The 20,039-nt window shown below is 42.8% G+C and overlaps 1 protein-coding gene across 2 annotated transcripts in view; it reads right to left on the bottom strand.

Annotated features, from left to right (window-relative positions):
* Positions 1 to 1,846: 1,846 nt before the first annotated feature.
* PRKCH (protein kinase C eta) overlaps positions 1,847 to 20,039 on the bottom strand; it is a 219,108-nt gene continuing 200,915 nt past the window's right edge. Inside the window, exons 13-14 of one of the 2 annotated variants that reach the window (XM_032405248.1) lie at positions 4,502 to 4,645; positions 1,847 to 3,003 (exon numbers count right to left, since the gene is read on the bottom strand). In XM_032405248.1, the coding sequence (XP_032261139.1) occupies positions 2,776 to 3,003; positions 4,502 to 4,645 (372 nt within the window). In that variant the 3' untranslated portion in view covers positions 1,847 to 2,775. Of the gene's footprint in view, positions 3,137 to 4,501; positions 4,646 to 20,039 lie in introns of both variants that reach the window. The other variant, XM_032405249.1, reaches the window with a different exon arrangement.

Raw genomic sequence — 20,039 nt, 5'->3', positions numbered from 1 at the left:
AAGGCACTCACCAACTTGACTAAAAGTAGGGATTCTGGAATTAAACCACCTGACTATAATGCTTTACTTGTAGGACTTGGGACAAGTTATTTAATCTGTACCTCAGTTTCCCCATCTGTACAATAGAGAGTGCTCACCTCTTGGGGTTTTGAATGAGTAAATACACTTAAAGTGTTTGGAAGAGGGCCTCAATACACCTGAATTAAATGTCAGGCATTATTAAGTGAAAACCTCTTCTGTGGTCCAAGCTGATCCACATCTCAACATATCAGTTCTTCTTTCAGAGACTCCAGCCTGCATGGACTTCAACGGGGGGATAGCTTGGGAAAGTAGGGAGAGATGGGTATGGGGATGAGGACTAGCTCGGAAGGACAGTAGGGTGATAAGGCCTGAGTGTTTTTCAAGATCCCTCATCCGAGAGGCAAGATGGTACTGCGCGGAAGGGTAAGTGTGACCTTGTCTTGACCTCCATGCTGTCAGCTGAGCTGCAGGGTGAACCCAGCAGCCCCAGCAGACTCAGCACCTGCTGATCGAATGGCTCGTGTCCAGTCTGTTGCAGGAAGTACGGGCGGGCGACCTCGTGGATCCTCAGAAAGGACCCAAGATTTAGGAGAATGGAGTAAAGTTGTGAAGTGGAGCCCTAACCCTGGACTTGGAGACTCCTGGGGCTTTTGGTAAATATCCCGTACCTCCAATCTCGTCTCCCATAGAAGAGGGTGGAAGGAGCAGCACTGGAAATTCTCTCCTAGCATGATTGTTGGTATTCTGGGATTGAAAGAATGGACTTAAACCAAACTGGGTGGCCCAGGTAGCAGGTCTGAATAGACTGTGGAGAGGGAAGCTGTTGAGTGACTACCCAGATTCATTAAAGAGGACATCTGGGGCCTTTGTGGGGCTATAATGGTATTTGTAAATAAACACAGGAGGCATGCTTTATGGTTCATCCTTCTTTACCCGTGTGGAGTAAACCACATCGAGTAGCTCCTCAGCCCCACACAGCACTAGAAGACTGTGCTGCAACCTCGCTATGAAGGTTCCTACTCCCCCCCTCCACCTCCCAAACTAGAAAAATCCCTCCCTTTCCAGAAGTCTACTGGATTAGAACTTCAATGATTTAGGCTCTAGACTAAATCCACTCCTTCCCAAGTCTGAAACCTTTGAACAACCAATTAAGCTTCTCTGAGCCTTTCTCTTCTCATTTGTAGAAATGAGCCTGGGTAGTCACACTGGAAACAGTGGTAGAAGGACCTGAAGCTGTAGTGGAATTGTGTAGGCTAGGTGCTAAACAAAAGTAAAGGGAGGCTCCTAGCAGCTCTGTTAATTCAAAAGTCATTTTTCAGCTGGTAATACAGAAAAGAAACTAGGACAGGTTTTCAATATTGGCTAGATAGCCTTTGGCTGCTCTGCAATTCCGCACCCTGGTTCTAGACGGAGGGCATGTTCTGGCCAATCTGCCGTGCGCAGAAGTGATGCGTATCCCTCCCTGTAGATGCAGTCAAGCACCTCCTCCATCTTTCTTCCTTGCTATTGCAACCTTGGAAGCTCTATTTTCCAGATGGCATATTTATAAGATCAAAGAGGGCCGTTGAACTTGCACTGTATTATATGTGGACAAGAAAGAAACATTGGGCCGAGGCACTGAGATTTTTGAGGATTACTCTGTTGCAGCACTGCTTTAGCAGTTAGTACCCTGAGTCAGAATAGAAGTTCTGGTCAGTAAGAGGCCAGGTCCACTTAGGGACACACAGGTTATACCAGCTTTTCAGGAATTTGCTTTAGGCGTTCTATTCATTCGGCTCAAAACCTTTAATTAGGTATCTTGTTGCCTAGTGGGGATGGGACAGATCGTTCTAGACAAAAAGTTTGCTTTTGCTACAAAATGCATTTATTTCCAGACAAAATTCTCCAACTGCATATATGAGTACATATTATAAGGTCCTTCAGTAAATGTCCTGTTTATGAGTCCTTTCTAATTATTAAAATGCATACCAAACATTTTTGTCTCTTAAAATATAACTTAAATAACCTGCTACTGTCTAAGCCATAAGTCTGGTCATTGACAGGAGTGGCGTGCGATTCTTCACGGAGTTCGGCGTGGTATCTGCACATCATCCCACGATGAGATTTCACAGGTCCTTAGGCAGCAAGCCCCTCGCTCGCCTGCTGTTTGTGGGGATAGTTGCTGTCGTGGCAGCGAGCCCTCTTCTGTGGACAAAGTTATGTGCGGACAAAGAAGCGTGATATATGCAAGGTGGAGAGGCATTTCACAGAATGCAAACACCATTCAGGTAAATGGAGCATGAAAGTTCCGTGCACACAAATCTGTTTGTTTACACTAGCAGGGCGCGTGGCACCGTCTCATGGGGCACTCAATAAATATCCGTTCAAGTGAGGATGAGAGAATTAAGCTGGAACAGTTGTCTTGGTGCTCAACATCTGTTTTCAAGATGGGGCTTGACGTGGTGAAGCCCCTTTTGTTTCTTCAGAGTAAATCATTCTGTTTGGAAAGCCATTCATTTCCCTACCGAATTCTTCATTAGCATTTACAGACTTCTCGAAGACTGCTAGTATTCCGGGCTCGCCGGCTTAAGAAGAGCACAGAGGGGCCCAGACCAAGTCTTGATTTGTCTTTTGAAGTGAAAAGCCGGTGGACTCAGAATTTCTAGGATCGAGTCGATTCTTCACACCTTCTCTTCTGTTGGTTCCTTCTAATATCCCAAGCCCAAAAGAGCCATAGAAACTCCTAGGTTGAGCAGTATACTTCTTCATGAAGTCTCATTCCGGTATCCACTCTTTCCAGTACCCTGGCTTCCTGAGGACTTGAAAGAGCTGACTTCCTGAAGTTCTGTCCTTCAGAGTTTCCCACCTGTGCTCTGAAGGTAAGGTTCTTGTTCTAAGGCTGATCCTGGGGAATGCCCCACAAAGGGAATTCCTGGGAAATCTGGAGCTGCTTGTGATTCTCAGGTCCTGTCTTTCATTCCCCATCAGGCTAAGGTTGCAATTCTGGAGACACAAAGGAAAAGTTTCTAAATTCATCCTGGTTAATCATAGGAAGATGTCCTTCATCAATTGGGGTTAAAACTGGCTCTTCCTTAATGAAGTCAGGGTCAAAATTACTGACATCTTCTCGGGATTTCTGTCAAAAGGAAACAAGGGTCAGATTTTAGGCACATGAGGCTTTCTCCTCGTCCGGTGAGGTCAGAAGGGCGCTGCAGCCCTGGGAGCAGCATTATTTACAGTTAGGACCATGAGGACGAAGCAGCGGGTTGTAGTAATTCTGCTGCACTGTGTATCGTTACGGGCATGTGGGAACCCCCCCACCCCACTTCACTAACCCCATGGAAATCTTGCTGAGCAGGCCCGCCTTAGGCCGGGAGGTGAAGCAATTAATTTGGTCACCTGATCCAGCCCTCTCACTCACCCTTTACTTGGCATTTCACCAAAGTGCCACTTCTCGACAGGCTCTACTGAGGGACATATATGCCTGGTTGTCTACAGAGTGTAAGTTCACACTTGGCCTCATCTATTGTTTATACACAGGACTCTAGGCGTGAAGAGCTTTTCTTGAAAGACGTGGAAGCGCTGAGTTTATTCCTAAACAAGTGTCCCTCGCTTTACTCACCAGCTGGCCTCCTGCTGCCTCGTTGGCAAAGCCTTCCCTCCTCCCCGAGGGGTTGGCAGCAGGGGGCCTGGTAAAGGAAGTGGCTTGACTGCCTAGTGGCAGTCATTATGTGGTGGTGCCTAGTGCCCAACCTTGGGGGCTGTCACAGATTAAGCCAGCTGTGTGTATGGAAATGTTGATCTTTTACATCTTTATAAACTAATGCTTGGAAAGCTCATTTCTGCCATTGTTAGACCTCTCATTTCTCTTACCTAAGTTGAAGATGCGTTTCTGCTTTCTCCACCATGGATCTCTTGACTCACAGATGAGAAAGAGCTTGGCTCTCAGATCAAGAGCTAGACCACCCTCAAGAATGCCCGCTCAGCTGCCTTGCTTGGGAAGGTACCCCTGGCGCTCCCAGGATTTCTCTAGTCAGAAGAGATTTGGCCTGAGCTCTGGGCTGCAGTGGTTGGTACAGACCCAGGCTCTCCAAGCCAAGGAGCCAGGTTCAGTGAGGTGGGTAGCCTTTCATGCCCTTTCTACTTCCTTGGGGGCTTGGGAAAGGCACCCGGGGGAGCATGAGGAAACTAGAGGAATGATGAATTTCTCAGCCCAACTCTTTTGGGGAAACCTAGAAAATTTCAGGTCTTTTAGGCTCCAGAAAGTTTAGGTTAAGGGAGGATGGATTCCAGAGCAAGCAAGAGGTGAAAGATTGGAGAGAAGTAAACTGGAAAGGGGGAGAGGTTTCCTCAAGGGCCAGCCTCCTCCTGGCTGAGGCTACCCTGCAGGGCTGAGGCTGAACTTCCAGTTTGGTTATTCCATAGGGGACAACAGATTTTGGTAGAACACGGAGGTATTTTAAAAAAGAGGAAAGTCTACTCTATGGTCTTAGACACTTACGATTCTGGGTCTGAAAGGTGGTTCTACTTGGCGATGGTTCAGCTGGGCCCAGTCAATTTCCTTAAAGAAAGGATGTCTCAAGATGGCATGCTCCCCACCCTGAGTCAGGCTGCCCAGGCGCATGGTGGGGTTCTTGGTCATGAACTAAGAGGGGAAGAAAGAGAGTCGATCATTCAATAATAGACAACAAGTAGGTCACAAGATGGTAGGCATCCGCTCTGGCAGAGAAGCCTGTGTGAGGCTTTCTGGCTGATCTTGCTTAACTAGCTGAATTTTCCATTATGGGCAGCACAGCCAACATGAATCATCCCTTAAAGGCGCAATTGCTTGTGTGTATTTATGGCCTTCGCCACTTCCATTTCAGACGTGGCCACTAAAATAAAGCTGAAGGGTCCAGTTTTTTTCACTGTAAATACCATGTATTTTTCTTTCCCTTTTAAAGAAAAACTCTTTATAGAACAGTGTGCCTTTCTCGAACACTGCAGTTGTCGACAGCCCACAGCTTATGAATAGGACTACTTTTAAGAACAGCTGTGCCATTTTCTGAGGACCTGACCAGCCAGCCAGGATTCCCGCTCTCTGACAAGACCACAGAGAGAAGAGTGAGGGTCATTATTTTGAAGATCTGTGGGAAGACGCTGTGAGAGTAAAAAACCCAAAGTTGGCCACTTTTCTTCATGCAACAAAGATGCTCCTCTTCTCCTACCCTTCCATTTTGAAATGTTTAATGATTGAGAATCTTGCTACATAGACCATTTAAGCAATGTGTATATATAAATCCTCTGTATTTCTACCAATTGGGAAACTTCCCTCGGGCTGAGCTCCTATCAAGATATTTGGAACTAAATCTACTCTGACAAAAAGGCCCTTAAGGTGTTCTAATCGCGTCCAAACCAAGGACTCGTACAGGATAATTTACTTTTCAGGGCCAGAATGTAATTTTTCAGTTTTAAAGACACTTAAGCTAATTCAAAATAAAAATTGCCTTGGATTAAAAAGTTTTGTTGTAAAGTTTAAATCATGTTATCTTTAAGACTGTCCCCCCCCAGGGCGCCTGGGTGGCTCAGTTGGTTAAGCGACTGCCTTCGGCTCAGGTCATGATCCTGGAGTCCCGGGATCGAGTCCCGCATCGGGCTCCCTGCTCGGCAGGGAGTCTGCTTCTCCCTCTGACTCTCCCCCCTCTCATGTGCTCTCTCTCTCTCAAATAAATAAATAAAATCTTTAAAAAAAAAAAAAAAGACTGTCCCCCCCCCAAACACCCCTTTCCAAGTTGTTTGATCTGTGAGCACAAGAGAAGAGTAATGCTGTGTTCCTAGAACTTGCTCTGCAGTGGAATTTCCAGAGTAAATAAAAAGCCCCTGCTGTTGGAGGGGTGCAGACCTGCCAGGGGAGTGTTTGGAGGCGGCATCCCGGCCGTGCCAGGTGTCCAAAGCTGCATAAGCCTCCAGTGGTGCTTCAGATGAAAACGACCCTGTGGCAGAAGAAGGCTGCAAAACTGCCTAAGCAAAGCTGACAGGAGCGACCTCAGAAAATGCTAAAAAGCCCTCCAAGGGAGCTAATAAAAAATGCAGACACCGATGGCGTTTTTCCTCCCTTCTATGGACAAGGAATGTGAGGCCCTAGGTGGGGCTGGAGTGAAGGTGGGCCCCGAAAGTCTGGGAAGCTTTCAGAGCTGCACAGGTCCAATCAGCACAGCGCAGACTGAGGAAGTACATGTCTCACAGCTCAGTTCTGTGAGAGCGAGGCGTTCATGCTGCTTGGGTTCTCCTGGATCAGCCTGTGCACTCAGAAAGGAAAGGGAAAATACGTACACACGGAAAATGAGTAGGTTCTCTCCTTAGGAACATCAAGGGGATGCAATCCTGAATGGAATAGGCATCTGTTCTAAGAGCTAATTAACAAACAATGCTGCAAAAAAACCTCAGAATACAAGGATGGTAGAACAGACCCCAAAGGCTTGTGGGAAATTTGCAGGCCTGCCAATGAGGAGAGCAGAGGACATCTTGTGAGTGTGTGGGTACAACTTGTTCTTCTGGGCAAGAGGAACAGTGCCTGGCTCTCACCGCCAGAGTGGCAGAAGCCCAGCGTCCAAGAGACTTTGTCCATTCTTCCTCGCCTCTGGCACTGAAGCCAGACTTCCAAGGCGCACTGGGGAAAGGCACTGTGCATGAGGGAAGGAGACCAAATCACGGCTGTTCTTCCTCTAAACACTGCATCCCTGGAAAAGGAGACTGTCAGAATAACCCTTTCACTAGCTTGATACCTTCTCTCAGGTTCTGGTAAGTCCTGAAAAACCAGACAATTTTGACTTTTAATATCTTGCTCTGAGCCCTTTAGACACAGCCATTCTCCAAGTTGAAAAGGGGATCAATTTACAAAGGTTTACGTGGTGTCTACAGTATGCAAGGCAGTGTACTAGCCGTTGTGGGGGTGGAGGTGACCAAGAAAGTGTGTCTCCATGAAGGAGCTGATGAAGTGAAGGGGGAAGAGGCCAGCAAGCTTTGTGGGCAATCACAGCTGGGTGAAATGAAAAGAGCAGAACGCGTGGCAGCTTTGAAGAGGGGCTGGTCATGAGGAGGCAAGTAATGGCTCCATGAAGGAGGCGGCACTTGACAAGAGAGGAGGTGGATGAAGGGCGTGAACACAGGCCTGAAGGAAGAAGGCAGTCATGCCCAGGAGGCAGCACAGGTGCACACAAGCACCGGGTACACTGGCAGAGGAACACGGAGTGTGGTATGACGGGCACGTGGGCATGGCTGGGGAGCCACCGAAGTCTGACAGAGAGGTGAGTGATGGCTCCAGCCATAGTGTACTGAATCCATCCTGAACAAGGAGGCATGAGATTGGTGGTGGGTGATCAGTTAAGAGATGGAGAAAATAGCTGAGGAGACCGGACAAGTTCAGAAACTAGAAGGGTTTCTGGTTAGTGGGAAGGCGAAGTTGGGAGCAAGTCCTAGAGGGCTTGTGGAAGAAGAATGAACACAATCCCCAGTGGCTGGCCTTGCAGTGAGTGCGGGGTCACGAGGTCTGCTCTGGCTGCCTGCTGGAGGGGTGGTATTGGATAACAGAAATCAGTAACAAAAGGAGGACAACAGATTATTGGTAGTATTAATCACAGAAGCAGTAACATGAGTAATAGCAGTATTTTTGGGGAATGAAACAAAAATATCCAGCATTTCTCAAGACCTGACAGTGTGCAGATCTGGCAGGCTGAGCTCAGCTTTGTATATGAAGTATGCAGACATCCCCATGGAGATGACTAGTCCTATTAATCTAGGGTGCAGGCGAGGATTAGAGATCTGACCGTCTGAGATATCAACATTTGGTGAGAGGGCAAGAGATGAAGCCGTTAGGGCAGGCAAGACTGTGGAAAAGGAATAAGAGTATAGAAGTAAGACCAGCCCCAGGCCTCAGACATCTTATTTGGCTCACACAGCATGTTTTAAAATAATTTTAATTACTTAAATACTTAAAAACTAGGAAATGTCATTTAAAAGTCAAGTTTTCCACTTTCTCTTGGAAAATAGGATATTCTAGAACACTAAACCTGCACTTCTTGATATAAAGGGCCTAGAGTCATCAGTGGCTGCCTTTTTAGATGGAGCATGATCCCTGGCCAGCCACATACCCCACCACTCTGCATTGCCTCACACCTAGTGGCTTCACTCACTCACTTTGCATGGCTCTGAGCCCTGGCACAGGGACAGAAAAAAGCCAGGGGAGGGCTTCTGGTTCAAGATGGCAACATAGGAAGGCCCCAAACTCACCTCATCCATGGACATATCAAATCACCTATTTTATAAAGCAATTGCCCCTGGAGAGGAACTGAGGGCTGACTGAATGGCTTCTGCACAACAAAAGCTAGATGGGGACATGATAACATGATCATAAAGGGAACACTCAATGCTGCAAACTGCAGTGGGGAGGAATAGTATTGAGGGACTTTGAGTAGATTCAATTATCCTGGAGCACAGAAAAAAGCATTTAAGAGTACAACTAGAATATAAAGCATTCAGCCCTAGAACCTTGACAAATGGCAGGAGACACCCTGGAAATCTCTCCAGGTTGGAGGGGCTGGCGAGTGCTATGATTACAGTCCCCCTCTACTGTGGTAGTAGCATGGAGAGGAGCAAGGTCCAGTGCCCTAGTGAGCCTGACACCTCAGTGAGCCCCGGGCCCCTAGTCCACACCAGTCCCATCTATCACACTAAAGTGGCCCCAGCATGGCATATCCCAGGGCACTTCTGGTCAGCACTCACTACAGTTCCAGCCTTCCTGCCAAGGTGACACAGGCACACAGCACTGGAAATACTCCAGGTCACACCACTTTGGCTCCAGATGACTTGCTAGGATGCCCCCAGTGCAGAGTGCTCTGGGACCTTCTAATTCAGCTCCAGCCAGGCCAACCAGGGCCTCCCTGCGTAGAGCACCCTGGGCAGCAACAGCCTTGGCTACAGGTGCCCCTTGTGCCGAACACTCTGGGACACCCTGGCTTGCACCAGCTTCAGCTATCCTGCTAGAGTGCCCTTTGCTTAAGGAGACCTGGGAGGGCCCCAGCCCATGCCAGCTTCAGCTGTCCTGCCAGGGCACCCTCTGCATAAAGAGCCGCAGGACTATCCCAGCCCACACCCACTTCAACTCCTGCCATCCCATCAGGGCAGCCTCATCATGGAGTCCTGCAGGACTCCCAGCCCACACTAGCCTCAGCTCCAGTGAGCCAACCAAAGTCACCAGGCACACATGGTCTACACAGGGGACAACCCTACACAAGACCATTCCTTCAAGTTTAGGAAAAGTAGCTGTTCTGTGTAATTCATAAAAATTAACACAAAGTCAAGCAAAATGAAACAGAGGAATATGTTCCAAATGAAAAAACAAGACGAAAACCTCAAAAAAAGAACTAAATGAAATGGAGATAAGCAATATGCTGATAAAGAGTTTAAAGTAATATAAAGATTTTCACTGGACTGAAGAATGAACTAAGAACTTCAACAAAGAAATAGAAAATATAAAAAATATCAGCTGAAATATATAATAAGTGAAATGAAAAGTACACTAGAGGGAATCAACAGTCCATTAGCAGATGCAGAAGAATGGATCAGTGATCTAGAACAAGATAAAGGAAAGCCCCCAAGCTGAACAGCAAAAAGAAAAAAGAATTTTTAAAAATGACAAATTAAGGGATCTCTTAGACAGCATCAAGCAAACAAACATTCACATTATAGGGGTCCCAGAAGAAGAGAAGAGAAAGAGAGAAAGGGGCAGAAACTTATTTGAAGAAATAACAGCTGAAAACTTCCCTAACCTGGGTAAAAACACAGACATCCAGGTTCAGGAAGGACAGAGAGCTGCAAATGAGATGAACCCAAGGAAGTTCACATCATGACACATAATAATTAAAATGTCAAAGCTTTAAAGATAAAGAGAATTTTAAAAGCAGCAAGAGAGAAGCAGCTAGTTACTTACAAGGGAAACCCCATGAGGCTATCAGCTGGTTTTTTAGCAGAAACATTGCATATATCATGCTACTCCCTTCTGGCCTGCAAAATGCTGAGTGGTAAAAACCTAAAACCAAGAACACTCTAAACAGCAAGATTACCATTCAGAATTGAAGGAGAGATAAGGAAGTTCCCAAACAAAAGTTAAAGGAGTTCAACATTAAACTGGCCTTACAAGAAATGTTAAAGGGACTTTTTTAAGTGCAAAAGAAAAGGCCATAATTAGAAGAAAATTATAAATAAAAAAATGTAAAACATGACAACATATACATAAAACATGGAGTGGGGAGTGAAAACAAAATTTTTTTAGAATATGTTCAAACTGGGGCACCTGGGTGGCTCAGATGGTTAAGCGTCTGCCTTTGGCTCAGGTCATGATCCCAGGGTCCTGGGATTGAGCACCACATTGGACTCCCTGCTTAGTGGGGAGTCTCCCTCTACCTCTCCCCACTTGTGCTCTGTCTCTTGCTTTCTCTCTTTCAAATAAATAATCTTAAAAAAAAAAAAAGTATGTTCGAACTTAAGTGACCCTCAACTGAATACGGACTGCTATGTATTTAGGATGTTTTATGAGCCTCATGGTAACCACAAACTCAAAACCTATAATAGATACACAAAAAATAAAAAGAAAGCCAGGCATAACACTAAAGAAATCCATCAATCACAAGGCAAGAGAGTAAGAGAAGAAGGAATGAACAGAGTAAAACTACAAAGACAACCGAAAATAATTAACAAAATGGCAAAAAGTACATACCTATCAATAATCACTTTAAATGTAAATGGTCTAAATGCTTTACTCAAAAGAAATGTCTTGTTTTGTTATCCATTCTGCCAACCTATCTATGTGCTGCCTTCAAGAGACTTACTTCAGAACTAAAGACACATACAGACTGAAAGTGAAAGGATGGAAAAAGAGTTCCATGCGAAAGAAAGTGAAAAACAAAGAGCAATACTTTTATCAGCCAAAATGGACTTTAAAACAAACACTGCAACACAAGACAAAGAAGGGCAATACATAATGACAGAGGGATCAATTCAAAAAGAGGATCTAACAATTGTAAACACCTATGCACCCAACACTGGAGCACCTAATTACATCAAGCAAATATTAACAGATATAAAGGGACAAATGAACAGTAACACAATAATAGTAGGGGACTTTAACACCCCACTTACTTCAATGGATAGATCATCCAGGCAGAAAATCAATAACAAAACAATGTCTTCGAATGACACATTAGACCAGATGGACTTAACATATATATAAAACATTCCATCACAAAACAACAGAATATACTCTTTTCAGACAACAGAATACATTCTTTTTAAGTGCACATAGAACATTCTCTAGGATAGATCACATTAGGCCACAAAACAAGTCTCAATAAATTTAAGAAGATTAAAATCACATCCTGCATCTTTTCTAACCACAATAGTATGAAACTAGAAATCAATTATAAGAAAAAAAAAAATGGAAAAAACACAAACATGTCAAGGCTAAACAACATGCTACTAAGCAACCTAGGAGTTAAAGAAGAAATAAAAAAATACATGAAGATAAATAAAAACACAGTGGTCCAAAATCTTTGGGCCAAGCAAAAGCAGTTCCAAGAGGGAAATTTATAGAAATACAGGCCTACTTTAAGAAACAAGAAAAATCTCAAACTATCTAACCTTATACCTACAGGAACTAGAAAAGGAAGAACAAAGCCCAAAGTTAGTAGAAGGAAAGAAATAATAAGATCAGAGCAGAAATAAATAAAACACAGACTACAAAAACAATAAAAAAGATCAAGGAAACTAAGAGCTGGCTTTTTCAAAAGATAAACAAGATTGACCAACCTTTAGCTAGACTCCTCAAGAAAAAAAGAGGACCCCCCCAAAAAATCAGAAATGAGACAGAAGTAACAACTGACACCACATAAATACAAAGAATTATAAAAGGCTACTACAAAAATTCTATGCCAACAAATTGGACAACTTAAAAGAAATGGATAAATTCCTAGAAACATATAATCTTCCCAAACTGAATCAGGAATAGAAAATCTGAACAGACTAATTACTAATGAAACTGAATTGGTAATCAAAAAACTCCCAACAAACAAAAGTCCAGGACCAGGTGGTTTCACACATGAATTCTACCAAATATTTAAAGAAAATTTAACATCTATTCTTCTCAAACTATTCCATATAATAGGAGGAAAGCTTCCAAATACATTCTACAAGGCCAGCATTACCCAGACACCATAAGCAGACAAGACAGTACAGAAAAAGAGTACAGGCCAATATCCCTGATGAACATAGATGCAAAAGTCCTCAACAAAATATTAGCAAACCGCATTCAACAATCCACTATAAAGATCATTCACCATGATTGAGTGGGATTTATTCTGGAGATGTATAGGTGGGTCAATATTTACAAATCAATCAATGTGATACATCACATTAACAAAATGAAAAAAAATCATACCATCTCAATAGATGGAGAGAAAGCATCTGATTCAACATCCATTCATGATAAAAACTCTCAACAAAGTGGGGTTAGAGGGAACATATCTTAACAAAATAAAGGCCACATATGAGAAACCCACAGCTAACATAAGTCAGGGGGGAAAAACAGAGCTTTCCTCTAAGATTACGAACAAGACAAGGATGTCCACTCTCACCATTTTCATTCAGCATAGTACTGAAAACCCCAGCAGCAGCAATTGTCAAGAAAAAGAAATAAAAGGCATCCAAATTGGCAAGGAAGAAGTTCAACTGTTACTATTTGCAGATGGCATGTTACTATATATAGAAAATCCCAAAGATTCCACCAAAAAAAAAAAAAAACCTATGAAAAATAATAAATTCAGTAAAGTCGTAGGATACAAAATTAACACACAGAAATCTGTTGGCATTTCTATACACTGATAACAAAGTAGCAGAAAGAGAAATTAAGAAAACAATTCCATTTAGTATTGCATCAAAAAGAATAAAATCACTAGGAATAAACTTTACCAAGGAGGTTAAAGACCTATACTCTGAAAAGTATAAAATATTAATGAGAAAAACTAAAGACCTCACAAACAAATGGAAAGATATTCCATGCTTATGGATTGGAAGGACTAATATTGTTAAAATGTCCATACTACCAAAAGCAGTCTACAGATTCAATGAAATCCCTCCCAATATACTAACAGCATTTTTTTCACAGAACTAAAACAATCCTACAATTTGTATCGAACCACAAAAAGACCCTGGATAGTCAAAGTAATCTTAAGAAGAACAAAGCTGAAAGAATCACAATCCCAAATTTCAAGATATGCTGCAAATCTATCAAACATTATGGTACTAGCACAAAAACAGACACATACTTCAATAGCACAGAACAGAGAGCTCAGAAATAAACTCATGCTACAGTCTCTTTAATGGCGCTGGGAATGCTAGATAGCTACATGCAGAAGAATGAGACTGGACCACTTTCTTACACCATATACAAAAATAAACTAAAAAATGGGTTAAAGACATAAATGTCAGACCTGAAACCATAAAATTCCTAGAAGAGAACATAGGCAGTCATCTCTTTGATAGTGGTCTTCGCAACATTTTTCTAGGTATGTCTCCTCAGGCAAGGGAAACAAAAGCAAAAATAAATTGAGACTACATAAAAATAAAAAGCTTTTGCACAGTGAAGAAAACCATCAGCAAAATGAAAAGGCAACCTACTGAATGAGAGAGGATATTTGCAAATGATATATCTAATAAGAGGTTAATATCTCAACTATAGAAAGAACTTATACAACCCAACACCAGAAAACAAATAATCCAGTTAAAAATGAGCTGAGAACTTGAATAGACATTTCTCCAAGGACTTACAGATGGCCAACAGACACATGAAAAGATGATCAACATCAGTAATCATCAGGGAAATGCAAATCAAAAGCACAATGAGAATCACCTTTCACCTAGTCAGAACGGCTAGAATCAAAAACACAAGAAATAACAAGTATTGGTGAAGATGTGGAGAAAAAGGAACGCTCACGCATTGTTGGTGGGAATGTAAATCAGTGTAGCCACTGTGGAGAACAGTAAGGAGGTTCCTCAAAACATTACAAATAGAAACACCATATGACCCAGTAATTCTACTTCTAGGTATTTACCCAAAGAAAACAAAAAACACTAGTTCATAAAGACAGATGCCACCTCTATGTTTATAGTAGCAATATTTACAATAGCAAAGATATGGAAGCAACCAAGTGGCCACTGAGATGAATAGATAAGGAAGGAGTGGTTTATATGTACAATGAAATATTCCTCAGCCATAAAAAATGAATGAGACCTTGCCATTTGTGACAACATGGATGGACCTAGAAGGTATTATGCTAAGTGAAAAAGTCAGAGAAAGACAAATGCCATATGATTTCAATTATATGTGGAATCTAAAAATTAAAACAAAAAGCAGAAACAGACCCATAAAAACAGAGAACAAATTGATGCTTGCTGGGGGGGAGGGGGGAGTTCTGCGGGGGATGGGCAAAATGGGTGAGGGGTAGTGGGAAATATGGAACGAATAAGTCACAGTGATAAAAGGTATAGCACAGCAACTCTAATCAATGGTATTGTAACAGCATCGTATGGAGACAGACGGCAGCTCACTTGTGGTGAACACAGCATAACACACAGACTTGTCAAATCCCTTACGCTGTACGTCTGACACTAATGTAACATTGTCAACTATACTTAAAAAGAAAAAAAAAAGTCCGGGAGGATGAATACCATGACACAGAAGCCAGGACAGGGCCCACCGCAAGGAGGAGCTTATAGCCTCTTCACGACTACCCCTCCAAAGATGCAAAGATGGGGAGTTAAGGGAATATTTATCACTAGCCCAGTCCTAAAATCTTTAACGGTGCACATTGGTGGAGGTGTGCAGGGCTAGGAGGAGAAGGGGCTTGCTGCCCTACGCCAGGCATGATACTCTCCCTAAACACCGTATTCCTGCTGCTGTGAATAGTGATGGCATGATCCCTTTGCAGAAAACGTCCTCTGTTTGCTTATGACCCTAATGGGACCCAAATGCCAAACAAGTTACCAACAATGTTGTTTGGAGCCATCGTCTGTCCATGTCTAAGGTCATACTTAAACTTGCCTCGCCTCAACTGACCTTTTCCCCGACTGTGGTCCAAATGAGAAAGTCAGCCAAGGAGGAAAATAAAGTGACTTCATGAAAGATTCTGGACACATTTACTAAAGGAGGCAGAATGTTTTCTAGGGTCAATAAAAGCACTTTATAAGCTGCAAAGAGTAAGTGAGAAGGCCAAAGTGGAAAATCTGCTTCCACCCCAAATGTAAGTGTCAAGGTAACTGGAGAGCAGGGACAGGAGAGGGGTCAAGAATGCATGGATTCAATTTGTAGTCTCCTTTCTTTGGGGTCCTCATTAAAGTGGAATTTCACTAGAGGATCCCGAAGTGATCAGAGATACATCTGTCCTGAGAATGAGAAACTTAACAGTTCTTTCAGGGCTGTAGAGAAGGTAGGACTACAGAGGAAAACAGACGTGTCCTCCTGAAAGTGGCTCTCCAGTGAAATGTAGGTCGGGTTTGTACAAGAATGTCCTGGGAAGCCTCCTGCACACTAAGGAAGGATAGAAGAGCCCCTCTGATAGGGAGGCACAGAGGTTAACTGGTTAGGCTCTGCAGTTTGACTCTGTATGTTCGTATGCCAATGAGCTGTGTGACCTTGCACAAATTTCTTACCTTCTCTGGGCCTCAGATTCCTCAACTATAAAATGGAGATCTTCCTGTACTTCATAAGGCTGTTACAACAAGTAAATGCCTGGCACAAAACAGGCCCTCAATAAATGTATTAGTAAGCATCTTGTTAAACCACTTGTAGGTCCATCCTGTTCTACCTAAAGCCAGAGGCATGGACTAAACACCTCCAAGAGTAAAATCTGAAGTCAGCCTTGACCCTGAGGCTCATCCGGCTCTCCCTGCTACTCAACTTTGCGGCCAAGAAAGACACAACAAGGCCTGTTTCTGCTTTCACAGTTTCCAACAGTGGGGTTGTTACGATGGTCTCTGGAAAACAGTTTTTCTGACAGCAAAGATTTCTAGAGACAATCTTGAAACAAGAAATACAAATAGCAGTTAGGTTTTGCTGTGCAGTTGCATCTGCTTAAACAACAGAAGGGAGATACTGAATGCAGGACGAAGGATGCAATGGGGCAACTTCTTTGTGAACCCCGTGCCAGGGGCAGCACTCTTATGTCTGGTAGGCTCTGCTGCACCCGAGGTGGCTTTGGTTTTCAGTGGCTGAATGTTCCAGAGGACACAGTTTAAACTAACCCTGTATAATAATGTGTCTTGAGAAAACAGGATCCAAATGTACTTTGAAACTCATTAAAATGTAGGCAATGGCTATTTTTCCCTCTTTCAAAATCTGTCTGATTTCAGAGGAAGACGACTGGTTATATAAATAGACCAATTAGTCTAATAAAATTTTCTTTCAGGAGGGAGAAAACACTGTATTTTCTCCTAATAGTTGGACTTGGCTGTTGGACAAACAAAATGACCTTCTCCTTTCATTCAATTTCAGACCAAAGAGCAGAAAGCGTTAATGTTGGCAAATCAGAAGGGAAGGAAACCATTCCACGGGACATTCCCATCAATATTCCAGGCAGATGCTCTCAAATGGGAAGAAGGCATTTTAAGGCTCTCCAGAGAATGCTGGGGAGGGAGGGCAGAGGAAGAACACACGACCCAGAACACGGGTTTCACAGCTATGATGGTCAACCTCACCGCGGGCGTCCAGCTGATGGGGGTGACAAAATGCATGCCTGTGTGTGCCTGTTGCAGTCACGGGTCTGCTGCCAGGGTCACAGGCAGTCTAGCCTGGTTAGGAAGACCAGTCATCAACCACCTGCTCGCGCAGCCCTTCGCGCTGGCTGCACTGACGAGGCACAGCCTGGGAATGACCTACACGGGCAGCACCAGCCAGCCCAGAGCAGGGGTGAGAGGGACAAGGGGAGGCATGTGAGTTAGCTGATGGGGCTGCCGGGGAGGAGAGAGACCCCAGGGCTTTGACTTGGCATTGCTAAGTCACTTTTCCATAGGAGAAGGCAGAGACAGATATTTAAACCCGAGATGAGGCTGACAACAACCCACACTGGGGCTGGGATGGGGCTCAGAGGCAGGGGGGAAGGATACATAATGTATTTTTTGAATAGCTCTGGGGAAACAAACTAATCTTCGCAAGTACAGGTTATTATACACACTGGTGTTGCCATGGAATACTGGAAGAGCCAAGAGAAGGAGAGTTGTTCTAGCTTGTTCAGATTGGGTCTGAGTGGAATTTACTAGGCTGGGCTGGAACTAGTAATCTGCATGCCTATGGCAATAGGACCACCTGGCCATCCTCAAAGCACATAGGGATCCAGATCCAGACTGATTTGGGCAAGGAGCAGCTGTAGGAGTGGAAAAAAGAATGGTACAAATTTTAGGATTATTTGTTCTAGTTTTGTGAACAATAGTATTGGTGTTTTGATAGAGATTACATTCTATCTGTAGATTGCTTTGGGCAGTACGGACATTTTAACATTAATTCTTCTAACCCATGAGCATGTTGTATCTTTCCATTTATTTGTGTCGTCAAATAACCCTTAAATTTGTATGGACACAAAAGACCCTCCATAGCCAAAGCAATCTTGAGTGAGAAGAACAAAGATGGAGGTATCACAATCCCAGATTTAAAATTATACTACAAAGCTACAGTAATCAAAAACAGGATGGTACCTGCACAAAAATAGACGAAAAGATCAATGGAACAGAACCCCAAAATAAACCCACACTTATATGGTCAATCTATGACAAAGGAGGCATGAATATGCAAACTCTCTTCAATAAATGGTGCTGGGAAAACTAGACAGCTACATGCAAAAAGAATGAAACTAGACCACTTTCTTATACCATATATAAAAATGAACTTGAAATGGATTAAAGACCTATATGTGAGACCTGAAACCATAAAACTCCTAAAAGATAACATAAGCAGTATCTCTTGGACATCAGCCTTAGCAACATATTTATGGGTATGTCTCCTCAGGCAAGGGAAACAAAAGCAAAAATAAACTCTGAGGAATGCACCAGAATAAAAAGCTTTTGCACAGTGAAGAAAACCATCAACAAAACAAAAAGGCAACCTACTGAATGGGAGATGATATTTGCAAATGATATAGCCAATAAGGTTAATATCCAAAATATGGAAAAAACTTAGACAACACCAAAAACCCAACAATCAGATTAAAAAGTGGGCAGAGGACCTGAATAGACATTTTCCCAAGAAAGGTATATAGATGGCCAACAGACTATGAAAAGATGTGCAACATCACTCATCATCAGTGAAATGCAAATCAAAACCACAATGAGCTATCACCTCACACCTGTCAGAATGGCTAATGTCAAAAAGACATGAAATAAGTGTTGGCAACGTTGTGGAGAAAAAGGAACCCTCGTGCACTATTAGTGGGAATATAAATTGGTGTAGTCACTATGAAAAACAGTATGGCGGTTCCTCAAAACATTAAAAATAGAAATACCATATGATCCAGTAATCCCACCACTGGGTATTTACTCGAAGAAAACAAAAACACTAATTTGAAAAGATATATGCATCTCTACGTTTATTGTAGCATTTTTTGACAATAGCCAAGATATGGAAACAACCCAAGTGTCCATCAATAGACGAATGGATAAAGATGTGGTATATATATACAATGGAGTATCACTCAACCATAAAAAGTAATGAGATGTTGCCATTAGTAACAATATGGATGGATCTAGTAGGTATTATGCTGAGTATAATAATTCAGACAGATACCATTGATTACACTTATATGTGAAATCTGAAAAAACAAAACAAAACCAGAAACAGACTCCTAAATACAGAGAATAAACTGATGGTTGCCAGTTGTGGGGGGGGGGGGGGGGGCAAAACAGGTGAAGGGAATTAAGAGGTATAAACTTCCAGTTATAAATAAGTCACTGCATGAAAAGTACAACATAAGGAATATAGTCAATAATATTGTAATAATTTTGTATGGTGACAGATGGTAACTACGCTTATCATAGCAACCATTTCATAATGCATATAATTGTTGGATCACTATGTTATAGACCTGAAACTTACATGATATGGTATGTTAATTATACATCAATAAAAAAATGGTATAGTTTTTGTAAATGCTATAGCTTAATAAGTGGTAGCCATTACTACTACCATATACACATATCTATGTGTTCTTGTATTATAGCAGGTATTGACCTAAGTGTTTCAAATTCATTCTGTATAATATTTACAGCGACCCTGATTATCATTCCCATTTTACAGACTGGAAAACTAAAGAACAGTCCAATCTGTAACCTCTCCAAGGCCACCCAGTTTGGGAGTGGTGGAGCTGGGATTCAAACCCCAGCCTATCTAGCACTAGAAGCCTTTGCTTTCAGTCACTGTGCTAACTTTCTTTTTGAGGTGACCAATCTTCTCCTTTGGATTCTGGATTAAAAAACAGTGTGGACTGAGAGGTCAGGAGGAATCATGGGATGACATTCAGGACTTCACTTGAATGAGAATGCATGGCACTTTGTGTGCTTACTTACGTTACACTTCCTTTGCTGGCCCATGGGACCAGTGGGTACTAAGAGAGGGCAGAGAAAACAGTCTTGAAAAGGACATAAAGAATCCTTTAGTCTGACCACCTTGCTTTACTTTAAACAAATGGGGGGTCTTTATATTGGAGAAAAAAAGATAAAAGGGCACTGTTGATATTTTCAAATACCAGGAGAGGTGTCGGCAATAAGAGGCACTTCTAAATAAAAAATATGTTTAGGGAGTGGGAGTTAAGGGGACATACATAAGCTTGTAAGGACACTTAAAATAAGTTTAATACTCGATGCCATGAAGTGAGAGAAAGGGCTTTCCCAGGAGCAGCATGACTGTCTTATTGGAAACATTAGCATAAGAACTGGGATTTGTCAAGGACACCAGATGACCTCTCTGG

The sequence above is a fragment of the Phoca vitulina genome, unplaced genomic scaffold, assembly GCF_004348235.1.
Source record: "Phoca vitulina isolate PV1807 unplaced genomic scaffold, GSC_HSeal_1.0 scaffold7, whole genome shotgun sequence".
Taxonomy (NCBI): domain Eukaryota; kingdom Metazoa; phylum Chordata; class Mammalia; order Carnivora; family Phocidae; genus Phoca; species Phoca vitulina.
The sequence above is the reverse complement of the archived record's forward strand: the minus strand, read 5'-3'. Positions and strand labels throughout refer to the sequence as shown.